The 27,384-nt window shown below is 44.5% G+C and overlaps 18 protein-coding genes across 18 annotated transcripts; 7 read left to right on the top strand and 11 right to left on the bottom strand. All coding sequences in view use genetic code 12, as the record gives it.

Moving 5' to 3' along the window:
• Nucleotides 1–3: 3 nt before the first annotated feature.
• PST2 (Pst2p) lies at nucleotides 4–606 on the top strand (the record flags this gene model as incomplete). Its single annotated transcript, XM_001483130.1, has 1 exon — nucleotides 4–606. The coding sequence occupies one exon, from the start codon at nucleotides 4–6 to the stop codon at nucleotides 604–606; it is 603 nt and encodes a 200-aa protein (XP_001483180.2).
• Nucleotides 607–883: 277 nt separating this feature from the next.
• Nucleotides 884–2,131, top strand: PGUG_05134 (uncharacterized protein; the record flags this gene model as incomplete). The annotated part of the gene is made up of 1 exon (XM_001483129.1): nucleotides 884–2,131. One exon carries the CDS (start codon nucleotides 884–886, stop codon nucleotides 2,129–2,131), a length of 1,248 nt encoding a protein of 415 aa, XP_001483179.2.
• A 180-nt stretch (nucleotides 2,132–2,311) lies between these two features.
• On the bottom strand, nucleotides 2,312–3,388 carry PGUG_05133 (uncharacterized protein; the record flags this gene model as incomplete). Its single annotated transcript, XM_001483128.1, has 1 exon — nucleotides 2,312–3,388. One exon carries the CDS (start codon nucleotides 3,386–3,388, stop codon nucleotides 2,312–2,314), a length of 1,077 nt encoding a protein of 358 aa, XP_001483178.2.
• Nucleotides 3,389–3,484: 96 nt separating this feature from the next.
• On the bottom strand, nucleotides 3,485–4,837 carry ERG9 (bifunctional farnesyl-diphosphate farnesyltransferase/squalene synthase; the record flags this gene model as incomplete). Its single annotated transcript, XM_001483127.1, has 1 exon — nucleotides 3,485–4,837. The coding sequence occupies one exon, from the start codon at nucleotides 4,835–4,837 to the stop codon at nucleotides 3,485–3,487; it is 1,353 nt and encodes a 450-aa protein (XP_001483177.2).
• Nucleotides 4,838–5,033: 196 nt separating this feature from the next.
• GTR1 (Rag GTPase) lies at nucleotides 5,034–6,011 on the bottom strand (the record flags this gene model as incomplete). Its single annotated transcript, XM_001483126.1, has 1 exon — nucleotides 5,034–6,011. The coding sequence occupies one exon, from the start codon at nucleotides 6,009–6,011 to the stop codon at nucleotides 5,034–5,036; it is 978 nt and encodes a 325-aa protein (XP_001483176.2).
• A 246-nt stretch (nucleotides 6,012–6,257) lies between these two features.
• PGUG_05130 (uncharacterized protein) lies at nucleotides 6,258–6,854 on the bottom strand (the record flags this gene model as incomplete). Its single annotated transcript, XM_001483125.1, has 1 exon — nucleotides 6,258–6,854. The coding sequence occupies one exon, from the start codon at nucleotides 6,852–6,854 to the stop codon at nucleotides 6,258–6,260; it is 597 nt and encodes a 198-aa protein (XP_001483175.2).
• A 265-nt stretch (nucleotides 6,855–7,119) lies between these two features.
• PGUG_05129 (uncharacterized protein) lies at nucleotides 7,120–9,633 on the top strand (the record flags this gene model as incomplete). Its single annotated transcript, XM_001483124.1, has 1 exon — nucleotides 7,120–9,633. The coding sequence occupies one exon, from the start codon at nucleotides 7,120–7,122 to the stop codon at nucleotides 9,631–9,633; it is 2,514 nt and encodes an 837-aa protein (XP_001483174.2).
• A 691-nt stretch (nucleotides 9,634–10,324) lies between these two features.
• PGUG_05128 (uncharacterized protein) lies at nucleotides 10,325–11,266 on the top strand (the record flags this gene model as incomplete). Its single annotated transcript, XM_001483123.1, has 1 exon — nucleotides 10,325–11,266. The coding sequence occupies one exon, from the start codon at nucleotides 10,325–10,327 to the stop codon at nucleotides 11,264–11,266; it is 942 nt and encodes a 313-aa protein (XP_001483173.2).
• Nucleotides 11,267–11,463: 197 nt separating this feature from the next.
• On the top strand, nucleotides 11,464–13,422 carry PGUG_05127 (putative asparagine synthase; the record flags this gene model as incomplete). The annotated part of the gene is made up of 1 exon (XM_001483122.1): nucleotides 11,464–13,422. One exon carries the CDS (start codon nucleotides 11,464–11,466, stop codon nucleotides 13,420–13,422), a length of 1,959 nt encoding a protein of 652 aa, XP_001483172.2.
• A 71-nt stretch (nucleotides 13,423–13,493) lies between these two features.
• Nucleotides 13,494–14,123, bottom strand: PGUG_05126 (uncharacterized protein; the record flags this gene model as incomplete). Its single annotated transcript, XM_001483121.1, has 1 exon — nucleotides 13,494–14,123. One exon carries the CDS (start codon nucleotides 14,121–14,123, stop codon nucleotides 13,494–13,496), a length of 630 nt encoding a protein of 209 aa, XP_001483171.1.
• Nucleotides 14,124–14,323: 200 nt separating this feature from the next.
• On the bottom strand, nucleotides 14,324–15,553 carry PGUG_05125 (zinc-binding alcohol dehydrogenase family protein; the record flags this gene model as incomplete). Its single annotated transcript, XM_001483120.1, has 1 exon — nucleotides 14,324–15,553. The coding sequence occupies one exon, from the start codon at nucleotides 15,551–15,553 to the stop codon at nucleotides 14,324–14,326; it is 1,230 nt and encodes a 409-aa protein (XP_001483170.2).
• Nucleotides 15,554–15,827: 274 nt separating this feature from the next.
• Nucleotides 15,828–16,655, top strand: PGUG_05124 (alpha/beta fold hydrolase; the record flags this gene model as incomplete). Its single annotated transcript, XM_001483119.1, has 1 exon — nucleotides 15,828–16,655. One exon carries the CDS (start codon nucleotides 15,828–15,830, stop codon nucleotides 16,653–16,655), a length of 828 nt encoding a protein of 275 aa, XP_001483169.2.
• Nucleotides 16,656–16,718: 63 nt separating this feature from the next.
• PGUG_05123 (uncharacterized protein) lies at nucleotides 16,719–17,795 on the bottom strand (the record flags this gene model as incomplete). Its single annotated transcript, XM_001483118.1, has 1 exon — nucleotides 16,719–17,795. One exon carries the CDS (start codon nucleotides 17,793–17,795, stop codon nucleotides 16,719–16,721), a length of 1,077 nt encoding a protein of 358 aa, XP_001483168.2.
• Nucleotides 17,796–18,194: 399 nt separating this feature from the next.
• Nucleotides 18,195–19,022, bottom strand: PGUG_05122 (uncharacterized protein; the record flags this gene model as incomplete). The annotated part of the gene is made up of 1 exon (XM_001483117.1): nucleotides 18,195–19,022. The coding sequence occupies one exon, from the start codon at nucleotides 19,020–19,022 to the stop codon at nucleotides 18,195–18,197; it is 828 nt and encodes a 275-aa protein (XP_001483167.2).
• A 524-nt stretch (nucleotides 19,023–19,546) lies between these two features.
• On the top strand, nucleotides 19,547–22,303 carry SEC24 (COPII subunit; the record flags this gene model as incomplete). Its single annotated transcript, XM_001483116.1, has 1 exon — nucleotides 19,547–22,303. The coding sequence occupies one exon, from the start codon at nucleotides 19,547–19,549 to the stop codon at nucleotides 22,301–22,303; it is 2,757 nt and encodes a 918-aa protein (XP_001483166.2).
• Nucleotides 22,304–22,363: 60 nt separating this feature from the next.
• PGUG_05120 (Golgi transport complex subunit) lies at nucleotides 22,364–23,506 on the bottom strand (the record flags this gene model as incomplete). The annotated part of the gene is made up of 1 exon (XM_001483115.1): nucleotides 22,364–23,506. The coding sequence occupies one exon, from the start codon at nucleotides 23,504–23,506 to the stop codon at nucleotides 22,364–22,366; it is 1,143 nt and encodes a 380-aa protein (XP_001483165.2).
• Nucleotides 23,507–23,644: 138 nt separating this feature from the next.
• Nucleotides 23,645–24,214, bottom strand: PGUG_05119 (uncharacterized protein; the record flags this gene model as incomplete). The annotated part of the gene is made up of 1 exon (XM_001483114.1): nucleotides 23,645–24,214. The coding sequence occupies one exon, from the start codon at nucleotides 24,212–24,214 to the stop codon at nucleotides 23,645–23,647; it is 570 nt and encodes a 189-aa protein (XP_001483164.1).
• A 215-nt stretch (nucleotides 24,215–24,429) lies between these two features.
• On the bottom strand, nucleotides 24,430–27,381 carry PGUG_05118 (uncharacterized protein; the record flags this gene model as incomplete). The annotated part of the gene is made up of 1 exon (XM_001483113.1): nucleotides 24,430–27,381. One exon carries the CDS (start codon nucleotides 27,379–27,381, stop codon nucleotides 24,430–24,432), a length of 2,952 nt encoding a protein of 983 aa, XP_001483163.2.
• Between the last annotated feature and the right edge of the window lie 3 nt (nucleotides 27,382–27,384).

The raw sequence follows: 27,384 nt of genomic DNA, 5'->3' as shown, positions 1-27,384 counted from the left end.
ACCATGGCACCAAGAACAGCAATCATCACATATTCGTTGTACCACCACATAGCCGCCCTTGCTGAGCTGGCCAAGGCGGGAATTGAGTCTGCTGGAGGCTCGGCAAAGCTTTTTCAAGTTGAAGAAACTCTTCCAGAATCTCTTTTGAAAAAGTTGAATGCTCCTCCAAGACCCAACTTTGAAACAGCAACTGTAGATACATTAAAGGAGTACGATGCATTTTTGTTTGGAATTCCCACCAGATATGGTAACTTTCCTTCGCAATTCAAGAACTTTTGGGACCAAACAGGAGCATTGTGGGCCAACGGTGAGTTGATTGGTAAACCGGCTGGTGTGTTCGTTTCCACTGGAACTTTGGGAGGAGGTCAAGAAACGACGGTCATTAGTACTTTGTCGACTTTGGTGCACCACGGAATGGTCTACGTGCCATTGGGTTATAGATCTCCATTGATGGCATCAATGGACGAAATCCATGGTGGTTCCCCATGGGGAGCAGGAACGTTTGCGGGCTCTGATGGTTCTAGAAAAGTGACTGATCTTGAGCTTGAAGTCGCAAAGATCCAGGGTCTGTCGTTCTTCGAGACCATCAAAAAGATGAAGGGCTAGTTAGATATAGACCTGTTTAATTTTGAGGTATTGAACTCATTAGATATTTTAATGTTATAGTGTCTAAATGATAGTATTTAATAACTGTAGTAGTAATCAAGAAAGAAGCAGTTGTTTGCAATTCCACAGAAATCCATCCTAGATTTTGAGTTTCTGTCCACCATATTTCTCATGATATCAAGAGGATAACCAAGATTTGCAACTCTTGATATGGTACACACACGACCCAACCGATATTGAAATTTCTCAACTATACTCAAACGTATTCAACTTTATCATGTCGAAACCAGTGCGGCAAGATTACATCGCCAAGGTGCGATACATCAACAACCTTCCCCCGCCTCCCTTGAATCCAAAGATGATCGAGTATAATGTGACAAATCCAATACCGTTCCTGACCGAGGCCAATCAACTCATGTCATCGTTGTTTCGAAAAGAGAACTTCAAGACGTTTATATCGGCCGTAGACGAGGAAAGCGGCATGAATCTCAATCTCTTGAACAACACAGATGTTTTGGAATCCGGAGATAACCGCGCCATCCACTCTTTGGTGAAAGATGATGTCGAAGCCAAGCTCCACGAAAAAGACAGAGCTCTTCTTCGAGACGCCGGAATCACTTATCTCGCCAAGTCGGAGCCCGGTGTGTCGTTCTTAAGGAGAACAGAGTATATATCTGAGAAACAAGCACCCAAATCGACCCAGACCAACGGAACCAGCACGACGAAAGAGGAAAAGCTTGACCCCGAAGCACAATTGAAGGCAGTTGAAGACACATTTGAGCAAGCCCAGGCCACGCTCGATGACTTTGCTAAGTTGAAACACCCCAGAAAGAAAAACGCCAAGGCGGTGGCAGCATGGCCGTTATTACCCGATGCCTCTATGATGGACTCAAAGTACTTGACAGTCAAGTTTTCTGGCTCGGCATCGTTGTCGCGTGAACATGAGACGTTGAAAAGACAAGGAAAGTACGACGAGAAGCTCGAACACAAATCCTTGCTTTCTACGGTGTACAGACCAATCACTTCGGCCGATGGTGAATGGATATCTTTATACCAAGTGCGCGATGCAACCCAAGCTAATGCGCTCGTAGAAAAACTCCAATCCACCGAAAAGGAGCGCCCAGTCAATCTTCTTGATGAGGAGGAACAACGAGAGACCTATACTCTCAAGCACATGAAAAATTACGACATGAACTTCCAGCGGTTTTCGAAGCCTTTTGAAGAATTGTCCATCAAATTCGCAGGCGATAGTGGGCTGAAGAAGAGAAAGGCCGCATATTATTATCCTGTCACCGGAAGGATTGACCTCAAGAAACATCGTGCTTCTGGAAACCCAGAACTCAACAAATTTTTGGCTCAAAGTACCTTTGACACCATCCAGTTGCACATTAGAGAACCAACCACCAATGAAATACGGAAGATGGATGTTGCCAGATCTGAGTTCGATCCCATGGAATATGAAGGAGAGGACGACGAGGTGCCACAGGAAAACGAATCTGAACCCGAACAGCCAACCGAAGCATAAAAAATGTTCATTCCATTATAATATCATAATATCAAGTCTTAAATCCACTCCTACTGTCTACACAGTAAATCAACTTTAGTTATGCTACATCCATCCTACTGTCTACTCAGTAAATCAACTTTTAGGTATACTGGTCATAATTCATATTCTAATCACCTTTTTACTGGTCATAATCTATAGTTACATGACTACACAGTCGGTCTTTTTCTTCTTCTTCTTTTCCTGGCTCTTTTCTTGAGGCTTGGAAGTCTTCGCTTCTTTTCCCTCCTTCTCAGGCTTCACCGCAGGTTTGTTGTACAGTTTTTGGATGTTGCGAGCCATGCGCATATCGTCTTCTTCTTGAAGCTGTTTCATCAAAAGATAGTCGTCCGACATGTCGGTGGCACCATGATCAGTAGAATCATCGAGGAACACTGGCACAAAATCTCCAGTGAAAAACAACTCATCTTTCCCGGAAACAGAGTTTAATGACTGCCACACTATACGTCGATGAGAGTTGAAGGCCTCATCTGTCACCAACAAGTAAAATTCCCCAGGACCCTTTTTGTAGAGCGTACTGAAATGGTTATTGCGGAAGAACACAGCAAGCTCGTCGTCTTCCATAACAGAATCGATTTTGCGTAAACCAAAAGATGTCAATTGCGACCGATTTGCAGCCAACCATTCCTGGGCCTGTGAATACGCCTGAGGGTTTTGTATGAAGCAGTCTTGGGCCCTATCGAACGTTGGGTACTGGCTGAAGAAAGAAAAGGCTTCAGGATCTTCGTTGGGGTCTAAACACCATCCATGTTTGAACGACAAAGAGAAAATTCCAAAAAGAACAGAAGCCAAATCTGACTTGGGAAAAGTAATATCTGTGAGTATGGGATCTACCGTAAGCCCTGTGTGTAGTAATGGGAGGCTCGACACGAGACGATCAACGTCGTATTCAGGATATTGTTCATTTTCAAACAACTCGAGGATCAATTCTCCCAAAGATTCGAGAAGAGAATTCAATGAAATTGACTTTTTTTCCGCCTCCAACCGACCCAATCGTGACTGCAAGTTCTCTATTGCTCTGGCTCTCCTATCCTGGTGTTCATTCCGGTGCAATTCACCAAAGGCGACTTTTCTAGATTCTATTTGGTGTTTCAAGATAACAGTATTTACAAGGGCAATCAACGCACACGGCCCATTTTCGTCCTGGAGTAGGATCAGGGCATGGTGGTCATACTCGGACCACAGAATTGGCTTTATTTTGAAACTGGTGGTCGTCATGAAGAATAGGGGCCAGGTATACTCGTCAAGAATTAAATCCGCAGGCGGCTGCGGCTACTTGGCGCAGCCTGACTAAGCACAGAATGATACTATTGATTAATTAAAGAATGTAAAGGCTAGATACGACAACAACGCTAGCAGAAGACCCAAGGACACAAGCAGCAATTGTGTCTTGAATTCTTCTTCTTTTATCATGGCCTCGATTTTTTCATCGATTTCTTGGCGATTTGCAACCGTTTCATTGATCTCCAGTTTGTGGGGATTGGCGCCCGCTGGAATTGCTCCAGGAGTAGGGTACAACGACTCGCACAACTGCTCCAACTCGCCACATTTGAGGCCGATTTGAAGGTAATTGGGGTCATTGACCCGAGATTTATGGTTTATAATACGGATGTAGTGTCTGAAAATTCGAACCACTCCAGGGTAAGTTCTGGATTCGAGGATTAATTTGACGGTGGTTCCCTTTCTGATCTTCACCACCTTGTGGGTGACATCGGGATTGTTGTAAACGGTTGCAAGTGTAGCCACTGCCATAACCTGGGGGATGGCACAGAAGCTGAAACACGAAGGATCGTTCACGTTGGCCAAGTAGACCAAAACGTCGTTGATATGGTTCATGGCGTTCAAAACCAATTCACTGATACAGTACAATGCCTGTTCTTGGCTCTTTTCCGACTGGTCCTTATGGAAACTGGCTAACGAATTGGTATATTTCAGCCAGATTTCCTGAGGCCAAAACGACCTGCCATCTTGCATGTCTTCTTGGTAGTCACGAATGATGTTTGTTTTCTGCAAGAACAATCCCATGGATTCTGATTTCTGGTAATTGTCTTGGTTGAGACTTTCGTTGATAAAGTTGGCATGCGCCATGATTTTGGTCAATCCTTCACCCACAAGTCCAGCAACATAATGGCAGTACAAGTCGTAGTCCTTGACGGTGGCCACTCCGTTCGTATTGAAGTTATCGTCTAAAATATAGTCGGCCATTCCATTGCCCATCTTGTCGGTAATCTCCTTGATGACGTCTTGGAACTCGGAATCGAGGCGATGATACTCTGCCAAGATTTCCGGGAACTGTACCAACACTTCACGGTCCTTTTCGTTGGGTCCACTACCGTTAAATGAGTAATCGGTGGTGTTCAATTTGGTGTGAAACTGTCTCAAAAGCGGGATTTTGACGTCATGCTGAAGCGTCATATCGTCTTCTACAGTATCCAATGCTCTCAATACAAGATAGAACACCATAACTGCCACCCTTGTCTTGGGATGGAGCTCTTTAATAACCGCGGCGAACGACCTTGACGTCAAATTCAACAAATCATCGCATCTTTTTAAACTTGAACGGGCCTCGGTTGGTTCAAAGGGATGGAGCGATTTCCGAAAGCATTTAAACTGGACAAATGCCTTGAGCTCGTCGGGGTGTTGTAGCAATTGAAGGACTTTTCCCATGTTTGGGCAGATACGAGTAAAGAATTAAATTTCAAGTCGCGAAATGAGTCGCAACGAGTATACGGCATGCAGGAACACGGCTATGACAGGTTTGACAGCTGCAAATGGCAGATATATATTATTCCGATTATGGTTAGAAAGTTTATGTCCGTCTATGGTTGGCTCGTATTATTACTGAATGACGCTCCGCGTCGATTCATCGCAGATTTTCAATCTTTTCAAAGTCCTTTCTGGCAGCACGAATATTTTCCAAAATCATGGACTCTTCGTGGTTGGAAACGTAGTTTGTGTTTGCGTCTGTGTCCTTCAATATTATCATGATAAACATATTGTTGGTGAGCACGTCCACATAAAAATGGGTTCCGTTGGAGCCCCGGATAATGAGGTTTGTGAAGCCAGTTCTAAGCTTCGAAATGGACTGTTTGTAAGTCTTGATAATGTTGGAGATTTTCTCAAATCGCTTTGGGTCGAGGGTAGCTTCCGGTTGTTGTTGTTGTTGTTGTTGTTGTTGCATAGTTGACGTCGACAGAATAACAAGAAATGTCGTCTTTTCAAAAAGAATTATTTCCTCAGCTTCTAAAACCTCATTGAATTTCAAAAGATTCGAGTTGAACAAGTTCATATTGGGAATCAACGAACACACAATTTGAGACCACGCTTTATAAAGACTCTCGTCCCAAATGGAGGTGGGGAATCCTACTAGCTTGAACAGATAAGGATTGGAGATTTTTTGAAGTTTCTCCATCATGATCAGAAACAACTCATCCCGCTTGTCTATTTGTACCAAATCCATCTTGTGCAAGAGAACAAACACCTTGGCGTCCGGACTGTACTTGCGAAGGTTTGTGAGTGATTTTACAAACGTCTCCATGTCCTTGTTTATCAGCTTTGACTCCACATCGAACACATGAATAAGTACCTGGACCATCTTGAAGATATGGTCTTTTTGCGACGTAAAGTAGTTGTCCATAAACACATCCTGGCCTCCACAATCCCACAAATTAAGCGTCATATTGCCGAGAAACCGCAAGTGAGAATGCTCCACATCTATGGTGGCACCCAATCTACGAGTGTCAAAAGCTGAGTAGTTGGAGAATATGATGGAGCGCATCGACAGTTTCCCGGAACCCGAACGGCCCATCAAAAGGAGCTTTTTTCGGGACGATTGTGACATGGTTGGATTTGTAAACTGGTTGGAAATGCGATGCTTATCGCGACCGCAGGTGCAGGAGATGGAGCAAGCGCGGGAGGCAGCGCGCAGCGACACAGCGAGACACAGCAAAAGGCAGCAGGGAGAGTAAGGACAGAAAAAAAGGAAAAGTCAATGGTCTCGAATCGATCGCTGTTGTAAAATAAAATACACGAATAATTATAAAAGTTTTCTATACTTTTATCTCTTTTAATGATACACTTCTTCATCCTACCACCCATCATCTCCCTGGTACCCCTGGCTACCGCCCTGGAAACCTCCGCGGTTAAACCCACCTCTAGAGAAACCTCTACCGCGCCCTCTGCCTCTAAATCCACGGCCGCGAAATCCTCCGCGAAATCCCCGTCTTGGCGGTCCATCGTGTGCACCTCTGTCGCCCGCCAATGCTATATCCTGCTTCATCTGGCCACCAAAACGACCTCTTCCAAACTGTCTTCCCTCAGTAAAACCTGGATCCAAGTCGATTTCCAAGTTTTGGCTATCTAAACTGGTTCCCTTCAAGTATTTCATCGCATTGAGCGACCCACTTTCCTCCTTGTAGATCACGAAACAAAACCCACAGGGGGTGAGTCGATGTCGATCGAGTCCCATGATGATTCTGTCTATACGTCCGCACTTCAGAAAGAGTTCGTGAACTTGTTCTTCGGTGGTGAAATGCGAGAGGTTTCCAACATACACAGTTTTGGAATGCATTGATCTTTTTAAATCGTCGAAAAAGTTGGAACGGAGCGCCTTCTTGATAAGGTATTGCGATGGGCGGTCCAATCGGTCCGCGGAGTGCTGGTGGTTTTCTTTTATGAGCTCCATATTTGGCAGGTGGTACACTGAGAAAACAATTTCGTCCCGCGAAAGTTACTACAAAATCAGCGCGAAACCAGTGCGAACTCACTACAAAATCAGGACTGGAAATCAGTGCGACTGAAATCAGTGCGACTGAAATCAGTGCGACAGAACACTGCGAAATTTGGTCCGCCAACTGATAGTCTGATAGGCCATATCAACGTTCCTTTGACTTGAGGCTATTCTGAGTTCATTCTCTTAGTGTACTGAAGACAAAAGAAGACTACAAGCAATGGTCTTTGGCTTTTCTACCGGGATTCGTGCCGTCTACTCGGTGCTGGACAATCCTTCTTTCGTCGCTGAACCGTGGTACGTGTATCCTGCCAAGCACAAATCCAACGGAAAACATGTTTCCGTGTACATCTTCGACAAGTCCAAGTTTGAGCAGCGGGTGACGAAACTATGCTCGTCAAGGCTGAATACAAAAAATCCAAAACTCATTGCCAGTGAAAGTATCGAACTACTCAAGTACGAGGTGAGCCAAATGTCCAAGTTACGACACCCACAGATCTTGACCATCTACGAGGTTTTGGAGGAAACAAAACTGAAACTTATATTTGCTTCTGAGCAAGTGGTGGACTCGCTTCTCACTATCCAAGTATCCAAACTAGATGACATCACTATCCAGAAAGGTTTGCTTCAGGTATCCAAGGGGCTCCAATTTTTGCACAACCAGTGCCATGTAGTACATTTCAACCTTCAACCTTCGTCTGTGTTCATTAATACCCAAGGAGACTGGAAAATAGCCGGGTTCAGGTTCTCGCAGAACTTGAACGACCTCTCTCCAGAAGACCGTGAAAACTTCTTTATCATGAACAATGCGTCCATCGTGCCGTTTGCAAACCTAAACCTCAATTACACGGCTCCAGAGCTCTTGATAAGCCTGACTCTGAAACTCGACACAGCCAACGATTTGTGGTCGCTTGGATGCCTATGCTACTATTTATACAACGGCGGCGACCAGCTCATCAGCTGCTTTGACCCCAACAGCATCTCGGACTACAAAACAGAGTTCAAAAAGTTTGAGCAAAAGTTCTACAATCACAGACCATCTGAATTAAAGTACTTGTTGAAGCAAATTCCCGAACAATTTTATACCATTCTCACTGGTCTTTTAGCACGATATCCCCATGACCGGCCATCCATAGACCAGTTCATCGACTCGGACTTCTTCAATGGAAGCTTGATCAAGGCCATGTGGATAATTGACGAGTTTTCGACCAAACTGGCTGATGAGAAAAGGGTGTTCTTGGCCGGTCTTCTTGAAGGCTCTTCAAACCAAAACCTTCTTTCTCAGTTTCCAGCGATGTTCAGGACATCAAAGCTTTTACCCATTGTCATAGACTTGATAGCAACAGAGGTCAACATTCCAAACGATAAGACGGAAACCGATGAGCTTGTTGCAAATGCATTGAAGATTGTCTTTAAAATCGGAGAGTCGTTATCGTCTCTTTCTTTCCACGACAAGATATACGAATCGCTTCTCAAAGGTGGTCTGAAATCGAAGAAGCAGGACAAAACTACCTTTGCAAAATTGTTAAACTACACCGTCAAGGCGCGGCTCACCATAGTGGAAAATATACCCATTATTCAGTCCAAACTCAACGACCGCCAATTGACAGATACGTTGAGCATGAGTGCTGAGCTCTTTTTAACATCGTCATCAACAGAGGCTGTTCACAAAGAACAACAGATTTTATTGCAGGATACTTTTTTGGCACAGCTGCCTTTGTTTGTCAAAAAGTTTGATTTCCCATACCTCAAAAACACATTTTTCCCGCTACTTTGTCAGGTTTTCAAAACAACCACAGTTCTTTCAACCAAGCTTGCAACCATCGACGTTTTTCTCAAGTATCTTCAGGATAAAGTCATAGACAAAACCATAGTTACCGAGCAGTTATTGCCCATTTTGAAGAAATTAAAGAGCAGAGATAAACGGATCATTAAGGATGTGCTTGCATTATTTGGCGAGATCTGTGCGAGCGAGCATATTGGCCTCGATACTACACCGGTTATCGAGACGATTCTTCCACAATGTTGGAAGTTGGCATTCGACTGTAACGACTGTTCCAAGGTGGAATTTAACCATTTTATGCGTGTGATCAATACCATACAAAAGAGCGCCATTGACAAGAAAATGAGCACTCTTCCTGACACCGTTTCCAAGACCTACCATACTGAGTCTGCAACCCCAGATTTTGAGTCGATGATCAACACCGAGAACATCAATAGAAATAACCAAGAAGCAATGACAAAGGCGCCTCTGTCTGGCGTTATGCTCCCAACGAAGCGGACAGAAACTAGTGCCAAGCAGACTCGAAAACCGAACAAAGAAGATGACTATGCATTGAAACCTCGTCCCAAGCCAAAGCCCAAGGTGGTGTCCAAGCCATTGGTTCCCAAGCCATTGGCCAACGATGCCGCGATTCCATTACGATTTGGAGCTACAAGTGCACACAGCAACTTGGTGAACAAGGTAGAGGAGAAATGGAACAACCACAAACAGTTTGAAGATGATGAATTTGACAGTTTTCAGCAGGCCGGTGTTCGCACAGAAATGGCTGCGAATCAGCCGCAAATTCAACTGCAAGTCCAATCGCAACCACCGCAAATACCGCAAATTAACGGCTGGAGCACTCAGGTTCCGCTCGCGCCCACGCCCAGAAACCCACCGCCCGGTTTCACGGGACTGGTCTTGACACCCAACTCGACGGGAAAACAAAAGATGGACGATAGTCTTATATAATATACTATGAACGTGTGGGTGCACCGTAGTGGGTCCTAAGCCTAGCACTGCCTACCGTGCCTGCGACACGATAATAAATCATGTGAGGTTCTTATTATTTGCACTGTACAGTAAGTCAGTAGTAGTTTGCAGCAGTTTGTAGTCGTTTGCAGAGGCTTGCAGACGTTTGCGGCAGATGAAATCGTATCACGATCCCCGCAAGCGGCTCTGCGTCGGACGGCGCACTGTCAATAGTGACATCGGCCTCTCGTGCGAGAGGCTTCCATAAAGGGAAATCATTGGCCTACATCCAGACCGTAGGCGCCGCACGCACGACGCGTGGGAAACAGAAGGGATAGACCGATAAATTTCCGGGGTGGATCGGAAATTAGTGCCTACCGGTCAAACCGGATCACTGTTCCGCACCAGTTTAGCATCTGTTTTGCATTTGTTCCGCATTTGTTCCGCTTCTGTTTCGTGTTCCAACCCCTTCGTCTCACGTCGTCTCACCTTTGTCCCATCGCCCATGCCGCAGGCGCCGCACATGTCCTGCCGGTGGTGGGGCGCACAGCCGAACAATCCTGGGGAAATCCGCGACTTCTTAGGCGTCTGGACCGCGCAAACGCCCGCAGGCACAAATGGGTAGCGAAATATAAAAACCTTAAACCCCGTCACTTCAGTGACGCATTTTTTTTTTGATTTTTGAATTGTAATGATGTTAGGCAAGTCTCACCAACGGAGGGCATCCAGCATCAGTGCTATATCCTCTCCCAGTCCACAAAAATCATTTCTGACAGATATCGAAAAATACGCCGATGTTGATGAAGCCGACGCAAAACGTATGAAACCCAAGAAAGACGTGTTGGGATCGGTTATCATGGTGTTGGTGTACGTCCTTTGCGTAGCAACCTTTATTAATTTTTTGTTGCTGAGGGATAACCTCGGGGAAAATGGGGTATTTGCGGCCATCATGAAACCATTTGTAAACCACCATGAAACTCAACCCAGCAGTGAAGTCCAGCTCATAAATATGGCTGCTATAGGTGCGTCTGGCTCCAATGCAGACGACGAATTGTGGAAATTGGATGACCACAACAAAAAAAATAGCCCGGATATCGCAGTGGCTCCCGGCCAACAACCTCCAGTTAGTGCGTTGGGTGCACCTGTCTCTAGCTTGGATCGTGCTGCCCAGGAGGCATTAACGACCATGCCGGAAACTCCCGACACAATCAACCCACAAGGGGACTTGTTGGAGATCCTTTCTGTGTCCCCTATTGTTATTCTCAGCTCCAGTTCTGCTCCCGCTTCGCTGGAAGTTGATGACTCGGACTCACCACAAGACCAAGAATCGCTCCACGACAACAAACTCGAGAGCCAGGTGATGGAGATCATGCTTGGATTTCTCCACATTACTCCAGAACCTCGGGTAGTGGATCTTGCTAAACATCCCCATCATAACGAAATTGTACATTATTTGCAGAGCTACTCGATGCATACTTCCGAAAATGAAGACGACGAAGTGGTAGACATCCCTCGGGTGTTCATTGGCGGACAGCCTATTGCTAACCACAAGCAGGTTGTGGAAAAATACTATAACAAGGACCTCATTGAATTTCTCAAGCACCACGGCAAAGGAATTATCAATGTTGAGTAGGGTCTATGATTTAATGAATCATGTAATTAGATGATAAACGACTTTTATATGCCTTTTCTCCGCTGCCTTCTCTCCAGCTGCCTTCTCTTAAGCTGCCTTCTCTCAAGCTTCTCACTTTTGCACCCGCATCGCATTTTTGACAGATTTAAAGGTAGAGTGGTTTACCTAAAAGCGGTTTCCTCCAAAATCCACCAAAAATGTGTGGCATTCTCCTACGGGTGTCACACAACCCTCCTGCTCCCCATATATTCACCAGTACCTCAAACACCTCATGGACATGTCTGGACGAAGAATTTATATTCTCCAACTTTATTCAGCCGTCTTTGAATGTACAGCTTTCTATGGCCGATGAAAGCAAATTGAACAATATTGCGAGGTTGAAAGAGCTTCAGCTCCAGTTGAACAGTGCCAAGAACCAGATAAAACAAACGGAAGAGTTTAATCAAAAAATAATTTCAATACAGAACGAAATTGCAAAACTTCACGGCGATTTTGAGGTTGTAGTAAGTGAAACAAAAAGCAAACAAGACGACGTTTTTGAGTCACTTGTGCCTTTGGTAGCCAGGAGAGGACCCAACTATGTGGCTTACGAGCAGCATGAAAAGGAAAATTTGACAATTCAGACCTTTTCTTCAGTCTTGTCACTAAGAAGCCCATTTACTCCACAACCAGCTCACGTCCTGAATTTGCTGGTCCAGTTCAATGGAGAGCTCTACAACGCTGAGTGTATGCTGTGTAACGATACAGAGTTTTTGCGTGAGTTATTAAAGAAGAACATGGAGAAAATTGGAAGAGAGAAGGGAATTCTCCATACCATTGAGACTCTTGAAGGAGAATTTGCATTATCCATTTATGACCCAGAAACCCAAAAGATATACTTTTGTAGAGATATCCTTGGTCGACGGTCGTTGGCATTTCGTCATAATAGTGAAAGTGGAGAATTTATCTTGAGTTCAGTTGCAGACGACGGTTTTAAAGAATGTGAGAGTAAAGCTGTTCATGTTTTCTCGATGAAAAACTTTAGGGTGGTATCCATTTCTCGTACTAACGACTATTTCAGCATGTTGAAACCTAACCTTGACCTTTCCATGAACAAGCAAGAAATATCGACAGTCGTCGGTCTCGAAACTGTTCTCGATAAAGCCTGCGCCAAGCGCCAAAGAACCATCCACCCACTACACGCACAAGCAGAAGAAGCCAACTTGGCAATCTTGTTCTCCGGAGGTCTCGACTGTACCGTTTTAGCGGGACTTATAGCCAAGAACCGGATTTTGACTGAGGGAAGTGGCCATATAGATTTGCTCACTGTTGGGTTTGAGAATCCAAGAACCGGTTTGGGAGCTCATGAGTCTCCCGATAGAATGTTGAGTAAGAAATCGTGGTTTCATCTAGCCAAACTCTTTGACTCTCCACTGTCTCGGTTTCGATTAGTAGAAGTCAATGTCAGCTACAAAGAGTGGTTGGCTCATCGCCAAGTTGTAAAGGACTTGATGTACCCAGCGAGAACCGAAATGGACCTATCGATTGCAATTGCTTTCTACTTTGCCAGTCGAGGGGGTCCTGCAAGAAAATGGGAGCTCAGAGACAAGCTGGTGGAATGGAGTGAATTCTGTAATAATGAGCCCAATTACGCTACGGTGCAAGAAGACTATGTTTCCAATGCCAAGGTTCTATTTTCCGGTTTGGGAGCAGATGAGACGTTTGCAGGCTATTCGAGGCACGAAGCGGTTCTTAATGGTCTCGAAGAAGACTCTAGTTTGGAAGATGTGATTGAAGCTTATACCAAGTTGAATGAGCTGCTTCTTCACGATATAAAAGTTATCGAGTCTCGAAACTTGGGGCGAGACGACAGAGTCATTTCATGCTGGGGTAAGGAGTTGCGGTATCCATACCTTGATGAGGAAGTGGTGAAGTTTGTCACCAACGAGATACCACCTCATCTCAAATTGCATTATAGCTGGGAGACCAGAAAGACAAAAAAAGGTTCCAAACGAGTCAAGGTTCCGGTCCGGAAGTACATACTCAGGCAACTAGCTGTAAAGCTTGAATTGAACTGGGTCGCTGACGAGTTGAAAAGGGCAATTCAATTTGGAGCCAAGAGCGCCAAAATGGAAATAGGACAGGGTCGAGCCAAGGGAACGGATAGCATAGAGTAGAAAGAGACTAGAAAAGAGCAGGTTTGTTCTTGACAGTTTTCGAAAGAATGTATGAAATAATTGACTTATGTCTAATGACCCTTGAGCTGGTCTACCCACTTTGGTTCAATCACCAAACACTCGCATTCACATAGCAAGTTCTCCTTGGTTTCTATGTCTTGATCCTCTAAATTGACCTTGTAAACCGTACCCTTTACCCGGCACTTTCTGCCCTGTTTGCTGATCAACTCACAACGAACAAGTACATAATTATCCACAAAACAAGGCTGTTTATAGTTTATGTTCAAGTTGGCAGTGACTCCTTTCTTGGAATGAAAGTTTTGGAATGCTAAGCGACAAGTCAACTCGTCCAAAATTGTTGCCAAGAACCCTCCATGAACGATGCCTTTATGTCCACTTAACTTGGGTCCCAAATGGAAAAATGTATACGAGTGGTTTGATTCCCCTTCCTTGATGCTCTCAATATCGTCGTAATCTTTAATGAAGTGGTCGTCGATAAGATAAATAGACTCGGATCTCAAGTTAACTTTGCCGGTTCCGGTGAGAGTATGGCCAGTGAGCTCTGGTTTTAATGCTTCTTGTTCCCACTTTCCTATATTCTGGGACAAATGATGGTCTCGCTTCTGGTAGTACCGAGCCAAAACGGGTGCTATAGCAGCCTCGTAGGAATCCAAAGTCATGTCTTCACCGTTTTGTATCATAAATTCGAATTATCAAAATTCCATCTGGGGAATCCGAATAGCCTCGGCACGTGCGGCGCGCAGGATGCAGGCTGGCTGCAAATTGCAACAGATTTAATTGGTTCTATAATTACAGGAAATCAAAATATAAATCGATTAAAGAATAAACAGCATAAGATCAGTCGTTGCACTTTTTTTGTGAGGTTCTTTTTTTGCGAGGTTTATAGTTCGTGGTCGTTTCTGAACACCACCTTTCTTCCGTTGACTTTATTCTCCACCAACAACTTCAAACCCTCATTTGCGGACTTGAGGCCCCTGGGCAACACCTCCAATGGCGCTGTCTTGATTTTTCCCAAGATCGAAGGAAGGTGCGAGTTCCAGAAATCAGAAAATGCTTCCATCATTTCTGGCGAAGCCTTGGCACCAAAATGTACTCTGCCATCGATGATATACCCATCCGTGTGAGCAAACTTGACTTTGCGTCCTTTCTTGGTTTTTATTGATTTTTCATCCAAGAACAAAAGATTATCGATGTGCGCATACTCGGCGCCTTCAGTGGCATCGTAAACCGATTGAAATGTTTGCGCAGACGAAACACAATCCAAAGCGTATTTGATTCTGTTTCCACCAGCTCTCTTCAATTGCTCAATTACGTCGGAATCGTTGTAATCGAATGTCTTGTCAGCACCCAACTGCTTCAATGCGTCGTGGTGCCTCTTGGAAGCGGTGGTAATCACTTTGATACCATAGACCAATTTGGCAACCTGGATGGCCAACATTCCCGTGGCAGTTGCACCTCCCCAAATCAAAAGATAATCGTCTTCGTTTTCTTCTTTACGGGGAGGAATTCCAAGATTATAGTGAAAACTCATTCCGGCAGTTTTGAGACCCACAGGTAAAGCAGCGGCGGCTTCAAACGAATTAATTTGTGAGCCTGGATACTTGCCGGGCTCAAGTGGAGTCTCCAGCAACAGTAACAGCGAGAGCTTAATAGCACCATTGGGGCTAACCTTAACATGGTCTGCAAAACCACCGTTTTTGTTAATACCTCCATGAAGAGATGCTGCAACTACATCGCCCTTTTTGAAATTTGTTACCTTTTTGCCAACTTCCTCCACAATTCCACTAACATCAGAACCCACAACGTTACCTCGTTGAGAAAAATATGTGCCAGTTTTACCAAAGTAGTACCCCACATTGGAACCAACATAACCAAAAAGACATTCAAGTGGGTAAATACCAAAAGCAAACTTTTTGAAAATGTTGGTTGTCAAGTGTGATACGAACAGTTCCGGAAGAATATGTTTCCAGTCGGTGGGATTGACAGCATACGCCACCGTTTTCACAATGATCATATCATCTTCTAATGTGGGGTAAGGTGTCTCTTTGATAGATACAAGATTATCCAAGTTTCTCGAGCCAGTTATCACTGCTCCTCTGTTCACTGTCATTGTAGGTTGGTGGTGAAACGAGTTCTGCTCAGTCCCTTAAATAATGCTGAATAATATACTATTCTCTGCCATTCTTTGTAATTGAATACGATTGCTACAATCGCGAATACAGATACCGTATGCACGTTGCGGATTTAAGGCATCGAATAAGTAAGCATTACGCTCAAAGGGTCGTATACGAATTCACACAGGTGAGCGGAGGTAGCAATGGTGCAGGGACAGCAATTGAACTCCGAACTATTTAAACTCTTCCAATTTAGCTAGTCAATTGATTATGACTACTAGCTCAAAATTAACACTTTCTGACGGAACTGAACTCTACTACAAAGACTGGGGTACTGGAGAACCTATAGTATTCAGCCATGGTTGGCCCTTGACTTCTGATGCTTTTGAAGACCAAATGATTTATTTGGCACTGAAGGGGTACAGAGTGGTCGCTCACGACCGTAGAGGCCATGGAAGATCGTCGCAGCCTTGGAATGGTCATAATATGAACCAGTATGCCGATGACTTGGCTGAACTTGTCAAACATTTGGACTTGAAAAATGCTGTACATGTTGGTCACTCGACGGGAGGTGGTGAAGTGGCAAGATACATTAGTCGCCATGGTACTCTGAGAGTTCTGAAGGCTGTGCTTTTGGGTGCAATTCCTCCCCTTATGCTCAAAACGGATGCAAATCCTTCTGGAACTCCCAAAGAGGTATTTGACGGTATTAGGGCAAATGTGTTGAAGGACAGATCAAAATTCTTCAAGGAGTTGGCATTATCGTTTTATGGCTTTAAGGAGCATAATTCCGACACTGGGGGCTTAATTGATAGTTTTTGGTTGCAGGGAATGCAAGGGTCCATTAAAGCGCTTCACGATTGCGTGGAGGCTTTCTCAGAAACCGACCAACATGAAGACTTGAAAAAAATGGATATTCCAACTTTGGTTGGTTATGGTGATAACGACCAAATTGTTCCTCCTGGTCCTTCCAGTGAGGCGGCTATCAAGCTTCTTCCACAGGCTACTGAAAAAGTGTATCCTGGTGCGTCCCATGGACTCTGTAGCACCCACAAGGACCAGGTCAGCAAGGACATTTACGAGTTTATCAAGCAGTAGAAGCAATGAATAGCGATGAATAGCGAAGAATAGCAATATGTTTTAACTTATTGAACGAATCTCTTATTTCACAGGTAACAGCTTTTCGTCTATCAAGTGCTGGAAGAATTCACACACTGTGGTTTTGAGTGGTCTGTAGTTGACGCCCAACTCTTTGATACTTTTTGAGTTGTCTGCCTTCCAGAGATAGTTAGCATTCGCAGTAACAAACCTTCTTGTCAAAGTTTTGTCGAAAAAAGGACCAACTAACCATACCATGAATTTGGGCAATTCTCTCGTGGGAAGAGGATAAGCTTTGTATTCTGGAGCCAACAGCTTTCCAATTTCCAAGAGAGTGGTATTGTGGCCACTAATAATGTAGCGACCTCGTGCAGAAGGAACTGAGGCAGCTTTGACATGGGCTACGGCAACATCTCTCACATCTACTATTCCCAAGCCTATCTTTGGAACTCCTGTTTTCATCAGTCCATTTCCGTACGACTTGATGTACTGGTAGCTTTCAGAAGTAGCGTTGGAGTTCAAACCTGGTCCCATGACAAGAGCTGGGTTGAGCACAACGAGCTCCCATTGGCTTTGCTTCTCGTAGATCTCCCATGCCAATTTCTCTGCCACAGTTTTGGAGTAGGCGTAGGGATTAGTTTGTAAGGTGGAAGTTGTATTCCAAACAGATTCGTCCATGGTTCCATTGGGAAGTGATGCCAAGTCCTTATTATCACCGTACATAGCAACAACGCTACTTGTCAATACAACTTTGGTCACCGCTTCTGTTTCGTTCGCTGTTTCCAATACGTTCTGGGTACCTTTCTTAGCAGGGTCAACGAGATCCTTTTGTGGGTCCTTGAAGTTGGAGGTAAAGGGAGAAGCGGTGTGAAAGACAATTTTGCAGCCTTTCATCGCTTCCGCAAAAGAGCCATTTTTCAACAAGTCGGCTTCAAAATACTTCAATTGACCATTGTATTTATCGCTCAACTCATCAAGATGGCGAAGCTTCTCTTTGTTAGAAGCATCTCGAACGGCTGCATGTACAGTAACGCCAGCTTCTAGTAATTCCTTGACTATCCATCCCGCAACATAGCCTGTAGCACCTGTGACCAAAACTGGGCCCTCTATGGTGGTCTTAGAGTTTTGTAATCCACTCATGTTGTTTTTGAGTTGGTCGTTTTGCCCTCGGGGTATTATTAAATAACGTTTGGTGCATGTGATGTCAAAATCGGTAATTCTTGCATCATCTTTTGATAAGCCTCGGTATCGGAGTTTTGACGTTACCTGGTTTGAAGGGAATGTGATACGAACATCAAGAAGGTAGAGTCATAAAAGAATAAGTGAAGCGAAAGCGGCGCATGAAAGAGATGCGAATGTAATTAGCAATTAGTAGCAAATGGTAGCAAGTAGTAATCAATAGTAGCAAGTATTAGTAGCAGTAGCATTAGCAGCAAGTGCATTAGCAGCATTAGTAACAAATGGTAACAAGTAGTAGTAGCATTAGAGCAATAAGCATTAATGGATGAAGACTTAGCACATTACGAATTGCTCAATGCTCTACAATACAGAGCGGAACACTCGCTCGAACTGGGCCTTGGCTCCGTGCTCAATAACGTTTCCGTGGCACATCACTATCTGGTCAAAGTTCCACAGATGTATTGCTTGAAGTCCCTTTTTTGCCTGTGGATCTGAGCTTTTTACGATTTTGTTGAACATGTAGCGCCCCACACTGCTCTCTGGTCGAAGATAGCGGGTCAAGAAAGATAAACCTGAGTGTGGGTTGAAGTTGCTGGAATAACCTGTTGCAGTTGAAAATTGCTCGAGATTTTTGGGTTGTAAGTTGAATAACAAGTCTGCCTCGAATAGAATTTTGGAGTTCTTCTCGTATGCTACCAATTCACGGTTCACGTGGGTGGGCAAGTAGACAAATTCAAAGTTGTCGACAAGAGGTGGGTCTGTAAGGCCCAATTCCAGGGATAGCAACGACTTGTCAAGTACCTTGTTTCCACTCTTTTCCGTCACCACATAGTCGGGTTTAATGCCGTCGCCAATGTTGACGTTTTCCATGGCCAATATTTTAATTTCTGGAAACTTTTCCTTGAATGATTTAGCAGCCATGGTGTGTTCGGCATCGGGGACTATAAGATGGGTCACGTTGAAGGAAGAAGCGTCCGAGGATTTCTGGCCCGTGAGAAGCACCAACGCCTCAAGAATATGGGATCCAAAAGGGAGTGCAGACCAAACTACAATGCTTTCACCGTAGTTAAAGAGGGCCATTCGAGCACCAAAATTGAGGGTATTTGATCTTTTAAATGGAGACGACGAGATCACAATGTTGTCTGCTAGTTTTCTGGAAACCACTTTCAAGGGAGATGGATAGGTCATTGTTACTAAAACAATTCAATACAAAAGGATTCAATTAAGTGTGACTTGAATCTGGAAATTGCTGCTTGTATTTGCGGCAAGCGGCGCGAAATGCATCTTATATGTGCACTTCTGGCCCGAGGGTCATTTGTAATACCGGTTGGTATCGGCCGTAAAGCTGCGCCAGTCGTAAATGTATACGACCGTGCACAGCCATAGAGGCTTGTATCCGAGAGATTTGAATTGTAGAGTGTTAGTTTAACGATCTCCACAATTGATTATATGGATGCTAAAATTCAAAATTTAGATTCAAAATTCAAAATTGCAAAATTGCAAAATTACGAATAAAATCAAAATTCAAAAAATTTAAATGTATCTTTTAAGCCATACATTCTAGGTAACAAGGGAGCAACACATACCTTCTACATTTGGGAAACCCTAAACCATCACCTAACCTTCACTCGTATCTCCTCCACTCTCACCCACCGCACCCGGACACCAGCACTCTGTACACGTATGAAAACCGCCGACCACGTCTCAACAACATGTCGAAAAGAAGAGCGTACCCACAGCCGCAATATGCCATTTCGCAGGACCAGGCTCCCGCCACGCCTCCTGTGGGTGCTTCGGCTGCCTATGGTGTTCCTCAAGTAGCTCAACAGTTCCAACAAATGAACATAAATCCACAGCCTGGTGCCCAACCTGGAGCCGCTGTTCCTCAAGGTTACGGCTATAACCAGTATGGTCAACAACCTCAACCGGGCCAAGCTTACGATCCTTACCAACAGCCTCCGCAAGCTAATACGGGTTTTGGAGGACAACAACAAACTCCTCTGCAACAGCCTTACCAACAGCAGGGAGGCTATTTTGGAGCTGGAGCTGGAGGTCAGGCTGCACCAGCTCTCCCACTTAATCAGCTTTATACTACTGATCTTTCGAGGGAACTTCCGCCACCAATTAGCGATTTGTCTTTACCTCCTCCTCCACTTGTAATTCCATCCAATACTGCTATTGTCCCCACTTCTGAGGACTCCAACGCCTCGCCTGATTATTTCCGCAGTACCCTCAATGTGATCCCTAACAACGGAACGCTTCTCAAAAGATCCAAGTTGCCTTTGGCATTGGTGGTGAGACCTTACACTACCCTTCGGGTCGATCAGGAAAACATTCCTGCGGCTTCAGACACCATTATAAGCAGATGCCGTAGATGTAGATGCTACATCAACCCGTTTGTCACTTTGACCGAACAGGGCCGCCGTTGGAGGTGTAATTTGTGTAACTTGCAGAATGACATTCCTGCTGCTTTTGAGTATGACGAAACCCGTGGTGTGCCCAGAAACAAATTCGATAGGGTGGAGTTGAATCATTCAGTGGTGGAGTTCGTCGCTCCAAAGGAGTACATGGCTAGAGCCCCTCAGCCAATTGTTTTTGTGTTCGTTATCGACGTCTCTGCCGATGCTGTCAACTCAGGCTTGACCAGCACCGTAACAAGAACTATTCTCGAAAGCTTGGACAGAATCCCCAACCAAAACAAAACCGCTCGGGTGGCATTTTTGGGTGTCGATTCGAACCTTCATTATTTTAGATTTGATGAGGGTCTCGAAGGTAGCGAATTGCTTATCGCCTCGGATCTCGATGAACCGTTCCTTCCTTCGCCAAGTGGACTTTTGATCAATCTCGAAGAAAACCGCCCTGCAATTGAAAAGTTGTTGATCGACTTCCCTACCTACTTTGAAAATACTGCGAATACCCAATTTGCATTGGGTCCTGCTTTGAAAGCGGGTCACAAGATGATTGCGAACATTGGTGGTAAGTTGATCACTTTTGCTGCTTCTTTGCCAAACATTGGCGAGGGTAAACTTTCCGTGAGAGACGAAGCAAGCCATTCTGGACAACCTAAGGAATCGCAAATGTTACTCGGAGCTGCCGACAAGTTCTACAAGAGTTTTGCAGTGGAATGTAACTCAGCTCAGGTAACGGTGGACTTGTTCTTAACTTCTGCTCGCTACCAAGATGTGGCCACTTTGTCTAACCTTCCTCGCTTCACTGCTGGTCAAACGCACTTTTACCCAGCTTGGTCTTGCGTCAAGCCTGAAGATGTCACCAAACTTTCGAAAGAGATCAGCGAGCATTTGTCTATGGACATTGCTTTAGAGGCAGTTTTGAGAGTCAGATCATCTACTGGTATGCGTCTGAGTGCCTTCTATGGTAACTTCTTCAACCGTTCTTCAGACTTGTGTTCTTTCCCATCTTTCCCTCGCGATCAAAGTTATGTGATCGAAATGTCCATTGAGGAGACTATAACCAAACCTGTGGTGTACTTCCAAGCGGCTTCGCTTCATTCTACTTCGTATGGTGAACGTAGAATCAGGGTCATGAATTTGGCCATTCCTACGTCATCGAAGCTCGACGATATCTATGCGTCTGCTGACCAGTTGGCAATTGCCAATTATTTCACGCACAAGGCAGTTGAAAAAGCGCTTGCTAGCTCCCTTCCCGATGCGAGAAACTACATTGTGAAATCAATTGTGGATATCTTGAACGTTTACAAAAAAGAGTTGGTAGCTGGAAATGTTTCAGGCTCGTCGCCTCTTCAAATTTCTACCAACTTGAGAATGTTGCCTTTGCTTCTCTTCTCATTGACAAAACACCTCGGTCTCCGCGGCGAGAGGGTACCTTCAGACCACAGGGCTGCAGCATTAAACCGCCTTTCGTCTTTACCAATTCCCCACTTGATCAAATATATCTACCCCACTGTTTATTCATTGCACAACATGGGTGACGAATGTGGTTTGCCCGAACAGACTGTTACAGTCAATGAAGAGACTGGTGAAGAAGAGACTACATCTGGTGGCATTCTTTTGCCTGAACCAATCAACGACACAAAGGCTTCATGGGAGAACTATGGTTTATACTTGATAGACAATTCTAGCGAGGTTTTCTTGTGGGTTTCTGGTGACGTTGTCCCTGACTTGGTTTATGACTTGTTCGGAACCGACAACTTGTATCTGATACCCACAGGAAAGACAGAACTTCCTGAGCTTCAACCGGACGAGCTGGAATTCAATTACAGAGTGCGTAACATATTAGGAAAGATCAGGGAACAGAAGGACCAGATTACATGGAAGAATTTGTACGTTGTTATTGGAGGATCTAGCAACGAACCAATCGAGATTTCGCAGCAGAGAGACTTGATGGCATTAAGAATGTGGGCTTTGAGCTGTCTAGTAGAGGACAAGACAGCAAATGAGCAAGGCTACAGAGAGTTTTTGACCTCTTTGAAGGGTAAGGTGGCGCAATGATGTACCACATTAGACATATAGTTGCAAGTACAAAAGTAAAGTTTAAACTTTTCATTAATATCATTGTTGGCGTGATACTATAAGGTCAACACCTTCATTTAATCGTTCTGCAACACTTTCATCTTCGAATGTGGTCACAATTGCCTTTTTTATTCCTTCATGGTATAGTCTTAGATTCTTTGCGATTGGTCCTCCGCGTGCCATAGTTGATGCCACTGAACGTTTGAATCCTAAAGCTAGTTGATCCCAATATAAGTCTGCCAAAGATTTCTGATTGACTGATGTGAGAAATGAACCCAAGAACTCTGGTTCAACACGAACAGCCGCAACAACTTTAGTAAGCTTTTCCAAGAAGGTTTTGGAAGTGTCAAATACTTCGTTCGCTATAGTCGTGAAGTTTCTGGGCGATTGAAGAGACCGAGTCAAAAGGCCAAGAGATATCAGTACTTGGCGACTAAAAGCACCAGACTCAACAGAACTGAATGCCTTTTTCGAATCCAATATATATAATGCCGCTATTCTGGATGTCAAACCCTTGTTTGTGTAGGTAAAAGTACTTTGGTGGTTGAAGTCCTCTGAAATTTTCAGTTGGCACTTTGAAATGAAGTTGAGTCGTGACGTCAAGAATGTAGATTGGTAGTCTCTCACCAACTTTACAGACAAGACGCTGGGCATTTCACTGTTTCCTCCATATTCTTTTTCGTTTTCGTAAAGCTGCCCGAGTTGGAGGTACAATTTAGCTAGTCGAACATCATCACGATCTCCGTCCTGGTTCAATTCGTCGAACTGTTGGATCAAAAATAAAAAGTAGCTAGTTCTTCGGAGCAAGTCTAGCGTACTATGGAGTCGTTTAAGAGCTTGCTTGGATTCTAAGGCTTCTTCGTACGGCACCAATATGCCACTTTTGATCTTGTCGAATGCACTTACCAACCTGTCCACCAGTGGTTTTAGTGTTTCGTTGGCATAGTCTTTGGTTGGGCCCACCTGGGAGCAAATTGCTACGAGCGGCTCGTAGTTGGACGATGCAATTGATGTCATTCTTTTGTCACATTCTTGAATGTCGAATTTAAGTTTCTTCATTGACGTGCCTATATCGAGTTCATCAGTGTCTGCTTCATTGGTAGCACATATGAGGTCATTGGAGAATTTGGATGCGTTGAAATCGGGGTCTAGATACGACTCGAAGTCTTCTAGGTCAGCCATGAAGATTGAGAACGGTGAAATTTAGAATCGCGAATCTCAGAGATTGAGATTAAGAAATACAAGAGAACGAAGTATGTGAATATTTCTAGTATGTGAATTTAGTAAGAAAAATTTGATCTGATATTTGTTCTTTATATCCTATTCTGTTCGGAATCGAGGCATTTGCTTTTCTTGTTTTGGCTTTTCCTCCTTCTTCTTGTGCTTTTTCCCTCCTCGCTTATGCAACTTCTTCTTGAGTAAACGGGCTTGTGCTTCTTCTTCAAGCTTTTTCTTTACGAGGTTTCTCTCTTCTCGACGTTTCCTACCCTCTATCTTTGCCTGTCGTTTCTTTTTTCCCGCCCTAGTGTGTTTTTTGGGCTTTATTTTGGCATTATACTCTGTAAGATTGATACACTTCCAAGGCTGATGATCAACTATTACTTCGTGCTTGAACAAAATTTCTGTCGTGATAGCCGCCTGCTCAAAGCGCCTTTTCTCTTCTTCTGTGTAAACTGCAAAGTAGTAAGACGTCGGCCTGTCGTTTTTTATTCTTTCTTCTGATCGCTCTCTTAACGAGACTTTCATAACAGGCTCCGTAGTTCTTCCTCTCGTTTCATCATTACTATCCTTGGGAGGTGCCGAAGCAAACAATGGGAATTCAAACTCATAATCGTCGGCTTCTTTTGCTTTTTCGTCTACATCTTCAATTTCAACTTCCTCAAATTCCATCACTGGCAAAGGCTCTGAATCCAGTACATTATCTTCTGACTCATCGTGCAATGAGGATCTGGATATTCTGGGTCAGTAAAAGGAATTCTGTTGCTATTTCGCAGGCACAACTTTACTTACATCTTATACTCCATATCTCGAGTAGTGATGCTCATCGCACGAAATCGCGAATACTGATATCTGGGGATCGTAAATTACATTAGTATACAATTAAGCTACCACAATGGATTTGCGGCAGTTTGGATGGCACGAACGGCATCTTGACGGCGCTTTAAACTAGGAGGAACGAAGACGCCTTCTGGATACTTTGGTTGGACATCATCAGCTATGACAGTTTGAAGAATACCACTGGTGACCTTCTTAAATGATTCGAGATCCACTTTGGCAACACGACGATGAGTCCATACTTCTTCATACACCTCTGGATACCTTAACTCGCACCAGGCTCTAGCCAGATCCAATTTGACAAAGTGTACAAGAAGATTCTTAAACTTTTCAGCTCCATTCTTTTCGTTTCTGTCTCCTATCAATTCACACATTATTTCCCACAAAGCTCCCTTCTCTTCCGCAGTTGCTTCCACGTGTTCAGGAAGTTCTGCTGTGATATTTGTCACCGGCTCGCCCGTAAGCAAAAACAATTGGATATCAGCAACGTAAACTACCGAATCTTTTTCCACAAGATACAAAGGAGAATAATCGCGAACTCTGTCAGAGACACTGAGATTTGTACGGAGCAGCAACAACCCCTCAGGATAATTTTCAATGATAATCTTACGGCGAAGTTTCTGTACCTCGTCTTCTAATGCTTTGGACTTCTCCAATGCTTCTTGTTCTTGCTTTCTTTTGATCTCTTTCTCTCGTTCGATTCGTTCCTTTTCCTGGCGCTTTTCAGCCTCAAGTTTGCGCTCTTCCTCCTCTCTTCTTTTCTTTTCTTTCTCTTTCTCCATCTTCAAAAACATCTCCCGCCTAGCTCGTTTCTTGGCCTCGACTTTCTCCTGCCAAATACGTGCCTCTTCTGCGCTGCGAACCCGCTGCTCCTCGCTTAGCTTGTTGACAGGCGACTGTGGCTGGTTGGGTGTTGATTCTCGAGATTCGCTTCCATGGGTTTGGGGCGCCAGCTCGTAAGAGCTTGAATGGCGAAGTGGATTGGCATCATGGTCTTGAGTCGCAGTTTCTGAAACTATGCTCTCCTTTCTAATACGACGCTTTGCCTCAGGGTTCTCTTCACCATCATTCTTCCGCTTTCTGGGCTCATCTTGGTGCTGGGATCTTGAATCATTGTGTTGAGGTTTGTCTTCAGTGTTCTTTACGGCAGCTGAAGAAATTTTTGGTTCTTTTTTATCATCAACTTTGGCTCTCTCGTTCGAAGCACTTGTGTGCTGTCTCTTAGCCATAGCCTCCTGGATGCTGCGAACCTCGACGGGATCAAAGTTTGCAGATCGCCTGGAAATTTCCAACGCATCCAAGGAATCATTACGCTTTCTGAATGGATTAGCACCTTCCGCCAATAAGAAACTCACAACGTCACGATGACCACGGCCAACAGATGCCAATAATGCTGTCAATCCACAGGAATTTTCAGTGTCAATGTCAAAGTCTGTGGCCAAACCCATTATAATGTTGATCATCTCCAAGTGTCCATTCCGAGCAGCAACAATAAAAATATCAGGTTGACTCAGCAAGTCTCCTCCTTCGAGTAGATAGTTGGCTATTAATTCCTTGTGTCCCTCAGCTGCATGCCTAAACATATAAGCGCTCTTTTTCCTGAGAAGGTCTCCAAAATAAGAATCATTAGGATCTTCGACAACACTATCCGGAGATGGAGGCATTATATCAAGCAAAGGATCTGCCGTAGTGTTTGATTCTCCTGCAATTTTGTGGTTGGCTTCCTCCAAGAGCTTGATTATTTCCTCGTAACCCTCTTCATTAGCATGGTCGTTGTAAATTTTGGTGAGGGCCGTAAAGCCATCGATATTGTACACCCTTGTGTCCGCGCCATACTTCAAGAGCAATTTTACAGTTTCCGTATGCTGGTTCTCAGAAGCATCTATCAAGGGTGTCTCTAAGTCTCCCGCTTCAAAAGCAGGTTTATTGACATCTGCTCCGTGATCCAACAATATCTTTGCAACTTCCGTGTGTCCTGCCAAAGCCGCTTCATGCAAACAGGTGAAACCACAGAAATCGGCTTCGTTGGGATCAGCTCCTCGCTCCAAAAGCTGAAGCACATCTTTGACATTACCTTTCTTACAAGCTCTTTGAAGAAGCGAGCATCCGCTCGAATCCCTTTTAAGTTTATAAGGACGCAGCGCAGTTTCCGGCAGTTTCAGCTTTGAAAAGGATTTTGGTTCTGGTTTCTCTTCATCCGAAACATCACCATCTTCTTTTATATCACTTTGCCTTACGAGCCGTCGTCCTCTGTTCATACGAGGAGGCGAGTGTGCTGCCAAGGTTTCGGCCTCAGAGTCATCGGTATACTCAGTATGTTCGTTATCTTCACCTCTAATCAAAGTTTTGTAGAAACTGTCGGGGACCGAATCTGTGACTGAAGAAAGAACAGAGGTGTCGACACTGGGGTCCGGTTTCTCAGGTGTGTTCTGGTCAGGTTGTCGCTGGGCGGTCCCAGAAGGTTTCTCAAAAGGATCTTTTAGCTGCTCACTAGCTCCATCGTCTTCATCAGCTTTTATCGGGGATTTCTCTATCTTCATATTTGTGGCCTGCTGGTTATCAACTGTCATTTTTTCGTCCTTTTTGTCCACTTCTTCCAGATTAGGTTCTTTCGGCTTGTTCCCTGCGGTCCTCTCATCTACGCTTGCTCTCCTTTGATCTCTCGCGGCTTGGGTACCTGGATAATGTGACTTTTCAAGAAAATTTCGTCTGTAACGCTCTCTCTTTGACTGAGAATGTTGACTCCTGGGGCCATTTTGCTGACCTCCTCTGGACGGATACCTGCTGAAACCGCCATGACCATCGTTATTGTGCCGATTCTTCGAGTCATAGTAGCTAGCTATCCTTGCTTCTTCGCCAAATGGTGGAGAGCCCGAAGGTCGCCTTCTATTATCGGATGTGTTTTGGACCCTAGAATCTCTGTGAGGATCCCGTGAGCTCAGAGTAGTATGATTGCTATCTCGAGCGTCTTCTCGGTCCTGAAAACGCCTCTCATATGACATGGT

This window comes from Meyerozyma guilliermondii, genomic scaffold (genome assembly GCF_000149425.1).
Source record: "Meyerozyma guilliermondii ATCC 6260 scaffold_6 genomic scaffold, whole genome shotgun sequence".
NCBI classification, from domain to species: domain Eukaryota; kingdom Fungi; phylum Ascomycota; class Pichiomycetes; order Serinales; family Debaryomycetaceae; genus Meyerozyma; species Meyerozyma guilliermondii.
The sequence above is the reverse complement of the archived record's forward strand: the minus strand, read 5'-3'. Positions and strand labels throughout refer to the sequence as shown.